The following is a 9,386-nucleotide window of genomic DNA, read 5'->3' on the forward strand; positions in this document are numbered from 1 at the left end:
GTTTGTCATGTATAAAACAAGTCCATCTTGAGAATTGAGGATTAAATTTTGAAGAATAAGACAAGTTCACAGTAGAATAGACTACCTCGAATATTAACGAGATTTTTGTTATTAGATTAATAATTTTTCTGATTAGAAATCAAATTACAAGTGAATTGAAAACATTAATTATTAATTTTTTATAAAAATATTGTTTTTTTATTAGTAACTGAAGATTAGGTAAACATTCTTCATCTCACATATCATAACTACACGTGGATAACATTTTCACCCCGCACATTACGGCTTCAATAAGTAACACAAGTCTGTTTAAGAATTTCCATTCTCTAAATTATACATTGAATTCAAGATGTTATTACTATCATAGATGGAATTTTAGTAACAGATTAAACAGATGCAGATTTGAATCAGCAAATTTTCCAATGTTAATGAGTGACTCGTCTACTATTTGAATTGAAGGAACAAATGATAATCAAGCAATCCTTCATAGAAGACAAATTTACTTAACCGGTCTCACTTTTTCATATATTATTTTCATATATAAAAATTCAAATTATATTTTTTAAATTGTTAAATAATTTTTAATGGTTATAAAAGTAAAAAATAATTTTTAAATTATACAAAAGCTAATTATTTTTTCTTTCTAATCACACAATTAGAAAATCAATCGTATACTCGGAAAGAAACTTGTTACTAAACCGTGATCACGATGTAGAATTTAACAATAGCCATGTCTTCGGAAGACCTCAAAAGTTCAGTTACATATTATACCATCAGTATTTTTGACTGGTTATCCCTATAAACATACTGACAATTTTATTTAACATTAAAAACTCCAAAAATTAAAATAAAAAATAGAACAAAAACTTTGAAGTATTGTTCATTCAAAAGAAAATTAGGTCAGCTAAAAACCAAAACACAAAATAAACCTAGATGGCCTCAGTCCAAAATTAATTTCATATAAATTCAAAACTTTCTGCATAATCCAAACACATCTAAAGTATCTGCCTCCTGACTGGTATATATTAGAATCTGTAACCCTCCAAGCTACCATCTGCAGCTTAAATATATCTAGATTTTAGTAATATCCCAAGGTTACATAGAATATTAGTAATTTTCCACAAAATTCACTACTAAACATGAAACTACCAAGGGAAATTATATTCACGTTCTCCAAGCTACATTTGGTCTTTTAGTCTTTGATGACCCAACCCGTGAAAAACCATGAAAAAATTATCACCAAAATTTATTCTGACCATCATCGAGTAGATCTTCAGTATTTTTACCTGATCTTCACGCCGATCTTCAATTTTTTACACTGAGTAGCAAATACAAACAGATTATACAGTAGTAGAAAGACATTTTGGTTTAAAATGGCATCTATGAATTTAAAAGACCGACCTCATCGTAGAACTAGTTTCCTGGTTCAGTTTCCAAGTTTGTACCATTTTGTTGACTACGTTCCAGTACTATTCTATAGATAAAAAATGCCACTACTGCACCACTGCAGACGTGAAACAAAGTCGTTACATAACAAAGTCTTAATAGAAAGATCAAAAGCATTAAACAAATATTGATCGTAAGCCAAATGATATTCCATTTCCAATCTACTTTTAGAGTTTAATTGAAACTTCATCTAAGTTTTCCATTTGGGTCTTTTACAAGAGGTTTTGTATTCCAAAGCTTCTGGCAGAATTGCAATTTTTCAGCATTCTGAATTTCCAATTAAACTATCATTTGTTGGATCAAACTAAATGTCATCCAACACCTCAACTTTATGGTTTTAGATCAACCGTCTAGTTTGTGTTAAGATTATCTCTAATTAACGTAACAATTAACTCCAAAATGAAGACCGAAAAAAGTTCACATGTAAGTAAAATAATGATTTTTCAACAACCTGATCAGAGCGGTGAAATAAGAGGATCCCTGGTAAAAACAAAAGAATATGAAACTATCAAATATTTGAAACCAATATTAATTTTATTTGCATGAAAGTTAAATTTATATTGATAATGAATGCCTTACTTTGCCTATCGACTTTATCTCCCGCAGAAACAGTATACTTGCTATAGCTGCAAGTCCAACAAGTTAAAATAAGCTTCAAGACAGAGGAACAAACAAATACACAATTGAAAAAGTCAAATGCATAGTTAGTCTGAAACTAATAAACTTAATTAGATTTTGACCAAAATAAAGTTGATGAGTGTTTTTTAAGTATAAGACCACATGCATACTTCATGGAAACAATCCCACTCGAATAGTTGGTAAAGTTCTTTCTCCAATTATTTAACATACTACATCTGCAGTCAAACTCGAAACCGTTGATTAAATTGGAACAATCCAATACCAGTTAATCCATGAAGATGGAAACATAATCTCATCATATGTAAAAGTGTAAAGAATGTCTTATTTCTTCTTTAATTACATCATATTTGACTACAATTTGCTTTGCTTTGTATTTAAAATATTGTGAACAAAAACAAAGCAGAGCAAATAGTCTCCTGTTCAAGTCTTATGGATGGAAAAAAGTAGGCACTAGGAAAGTTTTGCCCCTTGAAAGAATGCACATAATGCAGGATAACTTGAATTAGTCTGGAATTAATGTAGGTAACTTTTCAGTACCAAGGATCTCATCCAAAAAAATAAATATGAAGGATAGAAGGCATCAATTATACAGAAAAGTAACATTAATCCCTAAAATTATGCAATAGTTCTCTAAGACAAGTTCCAAGTTAGCATTGCAATGGTTATAAGTAGAAAGGCCAGTTTTGGTTTCCAACTCATATTTGAAGATTAAAAAAAGAAGCTCAAATGATTTTTTAAGAAATACAAGTAAATCGGAATTCCCCAAACACAAAGCCCGTCCATTGAACTGTTTAAGTATCAGTGCCTACTCTGATTTTATATGAAAATATTAAATTCACCTCCCCAATTTTCATCAATATAAAATTCATGCATACAAGTTCATTGCATTCACAAAACCAACTGAATCTATTTGTCAATTAAACCAATTGGTCACATAATAGTACAATACTATTGCAAAGCTAAAGAGGATGAATATCTGTGCATGTTTGGTTCAACTTAGTTGAGAAAGTAACCCTTTTTTATTTTTGCCGCTCCCTGAGAAAACTGTAGAAAAGTAATAATTTTCAAAAATAATTTGCTCTTAGTGAGCTAATATATCATATTCTTACAACCCAGTTATGTACTGAATGAAAGGAAAGAAATAAGGATAGAAATAAAAAAGACAATAGAATTGGAAAATATGTGTTTCACTTATTATAATTAAAATATTTAAAAGGGCATTTGAAAGGAATACGAGAATTATATTTAAGCAAAATTCAAACGCATTTATTTTTGCAATTCTTTTAAATGGGATATCTTCAGTTAAATAAGAAGCATATGATCTCACCAGCTTGGCCCTTCAAAGCAAGAGCAGAGGAGCGTCCTCTTTTATATGATCTCAGACTCAAAATGCTTAAAGCAAGGAGGGCACCACCTAAAATCACGCCAAACCTTATGGCTGCAAGGTTACCTGTTATCATAAAGGAAAGGAAGCCACCAAGAGAAAGCAGCAAACCTACAAAGAATATGAATACGACAAACATATTAAACAAAGTACAGAGGGGAAAGCAGCCGATAAATATCCCCAGTAAACATAATAGAAGTCATATAATAATATCTTTGGGGTGATAGTGGGTATCGTGTCTGGGACCCGGAAGCCTAGAGTGGCATTTAATGAGATTACATCTATAGGGAACTGATATTGAGGCCCGAGCCCCATAAGCAAGGCACTTAAATCGTCCCAACATCTAAAAAGATTCCAGCATCAGTCCCTGTGTGAAGAATGGATAATATTGATGTGGTTTTATTACAGGATAATGTCCCTTAACACCAGTCATCATCAGCAGACATATAAATCCTCGCAAAGGCTAATTAATATCAGCTATCAATTCAAATCCTTATTAGCTGCCACCCGTCCTAACAAGTGAACGTGACCAAGTCATTTAAAAAATATGAGCAGTGCAATATTGGGTATGAATTCAGTTATAAAATCTTAACAAATTTGAACATGAGAAATGGAATCTGGATTCACAATACACTAGTACAATGATAAAAAGTAGTTTATATTGTAACAGCTTTACAACTACCATTCACCTCGCGTAAAAAGTGTCCTAAAAAGGATTTTCCATAATATGTACTTCCTCTTCTTCATTTACTCCCGTCAAGTTTAACATACGCTAACTTGAGTATGGGAGTGCTTCACCTTCGTTCTGCAATTACCCTATGAAAACAATCTTAGATTTGAGCTATGACTTAACCTACTTACCAAACAAATACAACTCATACAAAAAACATTGCCTAAGGTTATAAGCACTACTTAAATGAGCTGATGTGTCGATGGCTACACATTGCAACATTTCACTCCAGCTTTCTAGTCAGCCCCTTTGTAGGCAATCCTGTTCAAGACACTGGCACAATTGAGACAAACTACCCGTGTGACCACAATTAAGACGACAAATCTATATCAAGGAATTAACACCTTTCTAAAATTGCTCCCCGCATTATATTAGGAAGGAGACTCTAGCACTAATCACAATCCCATACAAAACTCAACTACGCAAAAACACATAATTATTCATACCATACGGCAGGCCAACATAGAAGTCCCTCAGTCCAGACAACTTATGGATATCATCTGATGGCGTGGTGAACGTGTCCACAATGTCCTTCACCTCCGGCGAACTCTCTGCCGCCGCGGACAAATATTCCTTCCCTTCATCGGTGATCTCCTTCGCGGCGGTGCTCAACTCGTGCTTGGTCTTATCCGCCAGCACCTTCAGCTGCACCGTGGTGTCCTTCAGAATGACACCGGCCTTCTTCGAGTACAACTCGTAAGCGTCCTGAGATACGCCCCGAAACTTCTCCGCCTGTTCCCTGAACGTGTCCAGCGTCTGTTTCCACGCCTCCTGCGACTCCTCAGACCCCGCATGGGCATCACGCTCCTTCTCCACTTCGATCTCCCCGTGTTCCTACACAGTTCCCCAATCAAAATCACAAATTCATATACACTTCCGCGGTAACTAACTAACGAAGTAATCGACAAACTAATTCGCTTCTGAGTCTTACGGAATCTTGTTGAGAAGCGGTGAAAGCGACGGTTAACGGTTTCCGGCGGTAGAGGGTGAGGAAAGAGGCGGCGAGGGCGTTAGGTGGAGCGGCGTTAAGAGCGCGGGGTTTGAGTAAGGGGTTGAAGTTGGAGGTACGGGGAAACTTGTTGAATGGGATAGAGAAATTAGAGTGGGCGAGTTTAGGGTTTAGCACCGAAACTGAATCCATTGTGAAAGTCATGGTGAATGGAAGGCTAAGAGAGGGAGAGGGAAAGATGGTGGAGCTGAAGAGAAGAGAAGCGAAGGCTACGAGGAAGAGGAAGCTGTGAAGAAAGCAATGAGATTTATAGTAATGGCGATGGAAAATGAGATTGGAGTGAAGGTGTTTGTGAAATGTCCTAAACCACCCACAACGCAAGACGCGAAGGAGGGAAGGGATGATTCGTGTGCTGCGTCCTACACTCCTGAGAAGGTGACACCTGTATTCAAGTACTCATCATAACCTATATTTCCGTTGGAATCTCCTAAATCCAATTAATTGTTCTACTGTCTTCCGCCTTCTTAATCTCCGTTTCCATATTTTTACTTCAAAAGGTAGGAATAAATTAAGAAAAAAAAATTTAATAACTTTTTTATTTTTACAATTTTAAAAATAAATTCAGATAAACCTATAAAGTAGTGATATTTAAAAAATTTTAAAAAAATTTTAAAATACCAAAATCTATAAATTAATTAATCTACTTTTTAAATATATTATTAATTTATCATTAGAATATAAAAACTATATTTAGGCTGTAAAATCAAGCTTGCTACACGTTTTACTTCTTAATGTCCAATTTATATCGAATTATTTGTAAATTTGTATTTCATGTTAATTATTTTAATCTCACATATTTATTAACTATTGTCTATATTTTACTTCATTTTTCGGAAATTCTTCATTCTTCTCCTAACTTAATCTTTAAAACTACATAAATTATTTTATATTTTTTTATAAATAAGAGGCATAATTTATTTATTTTTCCATATTTAATCAGCTATTGCAGTTGTGAAGGTTGAAGTGTAAGTAGTCTGTGGTGCAAGAAAGGGATACGATTCTAATAAAAATCCTTGTTTATTACACACTCTGCCTTTTGCTTCACAACAAAACCAAAGAACCAATGCCCAGATCAGAAAAGCAAATTCAAGTTTTTTATATGAAAATAACAACAATAATGAAAACCAACGTTAAATTGTTTAGGCTGATATGAAATATGTCATAAGAGTTTGATTCAATTATATATATATATATATATATATATATATATATATATATATATATATATATATATATTACTGATTTTATAATAAACTTTCATACCCGTAATCATCTCAATTTTTTAATACCTTAACTGTTATTTTTATAATGAAAAGCATGAATTAGTTTACTTAGCAGCATTAAATTTGTTAATAATTTGTATTTATTTTAAAATGAAGATATTAGATCATGTATTTCCACATGAGGAAATTTTTAGATTAAAAAGACAATTAATGAATATATTATATGAAAGGAGGTTTACAAATAGAAAATGGCACCAAACATAAAATAAGAGACACAAGTTATTATCAAAAGCTTAACCAAACACCTTCAATCATGATGTAATGTTTTTAAAGTATAAAAAAGATTCTTGAGAAAGGAGATGGATAGAAGAATCATTCCCAATCACAATTTTGGTTAACTCGATTCTCGGCCTTTATGCCTTTTAGTGAAAACCAACTTAATTTTCTAATATTATAACTAAACATGAAGATCGAATGATTGTGATTGGTTTCTATAGATATTCTCATTTAGATTAACTTTGGTTTATAAGAATAATTTATTTATTTGAAAGATTTTAAAATTCTTCCTAATAAAATTTGTTTGAATAGAACAATTAGAGAGAAAATAAAATTTAAAAAGATGTGTAAAGCATGTTAAATGAATAAAATAGAAAATTTACCCATGATTTATTTTAAATTCAACTTCTTTTTTACTGTATTTTTACTTTATGAACACCAAGGTCGACTATAAAAGATTCAGCCCAATCAATTTGAATATGAATCAAGACTAAGGCTAAAAGTCAAGACGAGTTTTTCAGGTTAAAAGTCAATATAAGTCTTTAAATTTATAAAAAGGACCAACTTATAGCAAAGGTCAAGACGAGTTGGCCAAGGCTGAAGATCAAGACAAATTATGTTAAACCTAAAGTTGAAACGAGTTAGATCAGACCAAAGGTTGAGGTGAATCAGTTAAGACTAGTGGGTCCATGCCGAATGTTTTAATGAGTTGTTTCGTATCTATTATTATGAAAATTTAGTCAAAGTTGAAGGTCGAAACAAGTAGACCAATGTAGAAGGTTGAGTTAAGTTAGTTTTAGTTGAAGGTCGAGCCAAGTTGACTTGGATCAAAGGTTAAGATGAGACAACATGGACTAAAGGTCAAGACAAGTCAATCTAAGACGAAGGTTAGGATGAGTTCACCCAAGTAGAAGGTTGAGTTGAATCAGTTCGGAAGGTTGAGTCTAGTCGATCCAAGCTGAAGGTTAAGATAACCCAGTTTACATCAAAGGTGAAGGCGAGTCGACTTGGGTCAAATGTCGTGAAGAGTCGCCTTGGATAGAAGGTCGAGTCAAGTCAAAGATTGAATCAAATTAACCTAGGTTAAAGGTCGAAACGAGTCTATCAAGTCAGACAAGACCGAATGTTAAGCTGATTTAGCCTAAACTGAAAGTTGAGACAAGTTAATCTAAGCTGAAAGTTGAGATGAGTCGAGTTAAGTCTAAATGCAGGGATGAGTTAATATAAAGTCGAAGGTCTAAACGAGCTCGTCCAGGCCAAATATTTATTTAAGTTAACTTTTGGTCAAGTTAACTCTAATCAAATATTGAAGGTTGGAGGTTGGTGACGGCAGCTTGGAAGAAAGCAATGATATCGGAGGCAATATGAGATTGGAGAGGGATAAGGTTGGGGATGGTGGTGAAGCAAATGTTGGTGTGCTTTGGGTGGGAGGCGATTAAGCCAAGCCACTCTTGTGTGACGACAATGGTGATGAGAATAGAAGTTTGAAGTGAAGCAAGCAGGTTGCAGAGGTTGATCATGAAGTTTACATGTCCTTGGCTAGGGTAAGGCATGGCTACCACGTATCCTCTTAATCTAAGATTCTCTACAACTGCAAATTCCATCTCTCATATGCAGATTCAACGGTTGAAGCAAAGGTTGGAAAGCGGAATGAGGAGAGAGAAGACAGAGAAGAGGAAGAAGAGAGAAAAAGTTGGCTGGTACACGAAAAGGAGAGGAGAGAGGAGAAAAAGTACTCCACGTGAGATAGAGTTAACGTCATTGTTGTCAATTTAACGGAGAAGACTTCATTCATAGAATTTTTAACAACTTTAAAACTTAATAGATGCATTTTTAAAGCCGGATACTAACCAAAAATTCACCTTTTAACATGGAGACAAAATAAGCATTTAAACCTAAATTTAACGTGAAGAGGTGATTGGTTGTAAAGTGTTTAGGAGTCTTACGTTGTATCCACTATATTTATAAGTAAATAGATGATTAATTAGTAAGGTATTTTCAAAATGTAGATGTGTTTTAATGAATTAAACGAGTGTTTCACATTTCAATTTTTTATCTATGAAGTACCATCTTCACTACTATATCACACCATCAATGTCATATTGTGGTTGTTGCAGTCGGTGTAGAGAGAAGGACGAATAGACGTAAAATATTCATTTTGAATATTTGTTCGTGTGCAAAGAAATTGTAGGGGTGGAGGAGGTAAATTGTGCAAAGAATGCACACTTTCCTTGTGCATATGTTAAGGTATTTCTTTTTACACTCCCATAACTTCCATGCACAATGCCATAAAATTTAAAATACCTCAATCACCCTTCTTCTATTATATAGCTAAGAAAGTAGATACAGCCTTCTCTAGGAGCAATTTGATATTTTACTCACTTTGTAAGGTGGACAACGAAAATACTGGGGTGTAAAAAACGTCTCCAACATTTGCCACAACATTCTTTATCTCTTTCATTTTATCATAACTTATAAATTTATCAATTTTATTCTTTTTCTAACTATATATTAAATGTTAATATACCATTTTTAATCATGAATCATTAAAAAATCCTATCGCATCACATTACTCTATTAATATAAGAATAAGTAAACGTATTCATTAAATTCTTGTTGACAGGTGGTATATCTATTAAAGACAAGAGTGTATTAGAACTATTTGGAGTGTATGAAGGT

At 33.3% G+C, this 9,386-nt stretch overlaps 1 protein-coding gene across 2 annotated transcripts; it reads right to left on the bottom strand.

Moving 5' to 3' along the window:
• Window positions 1-924: 924 nt before the first annotated feature.
• Window positions 925-5,597, bottom strand: LOC106759183 (protein FATTY ACID EXPORT 3, chloroplastic). 2 transcript variants are annotated; one of them, XM_022779827.1, is made up of 8 exons: window positions 5,131-5,597; window positions 4,646-5,033; window positions 3,413-3,580; window positions 2,026-2,072; window positions 1,898-1,926; window positions 1,402-1,504; window positions 1,287-1,318; window positions 925-1,054 (listed from the first exon to the last, which is right to left on the bottom strand). In XM_022779827.1, the coding sequence occupies exons 1-6, from the start codon at window positions 5,350-5,352 to the stop codon at window positions 1,414-1,416; spliced, it is 945 nt and encodes a 314-aa protein (XP_022635548.1). In that variant the 5' UTR covers window positions 5,353-5,597; the 3' UTR covers window positions 925-1,054; window positions 1,287-1,318; window positions 1,402-1,413. The 2 variants fall into 2 exon arrangements, with proteins under 2 accessions (XP_022635548.1, XP_014497705.1); XM_014642219.2 differs by having other exon boundaries at window positions 925-1,318; window positions 5,131-5,596.
• Window positions 5,598-9,386: the final 3,789 nt, after the last annotated feature.

The sequence above is a fragment of the Vigna radiata genome, chromosome 4 (genome assembly GCF_000741045.1).
Source record: "Vigna radiata var. radiata cultivar VC1973A chromosome 4, Vradiata_ver6, whole genome shotgun sequence".
Classification (NCBI taxonomy): Eukaryota; Viridiplantae; Streptophyta; class Magnoliopsida; order Fabales; family Fabaceae; genus Vigna; species Vigna radiata.

Coding starts and splice junctions, on each gene's coding strand:
- LOC106759183 (XM_022779827.1), bottom strand. CDS start 5,352: ATGACTTTCACAATGGATTCAGTTTCGGTGCTAAACCCTAAACTCGCC. Junction 5,034..5,130: donor CCGCTTCTCAACAAGATTCC/GTAAGACTCAGA, acceptor GGAACTGTGTAG/GAACACGGGGAGATCGAAGT. Junction 2,073..3,412: donor TGCTTTGAAGGGCCAAGCTG/GTGAGATCATAT, acceptor TTGGACTTGCAG/CTATAGCAAGTATACTGTTT.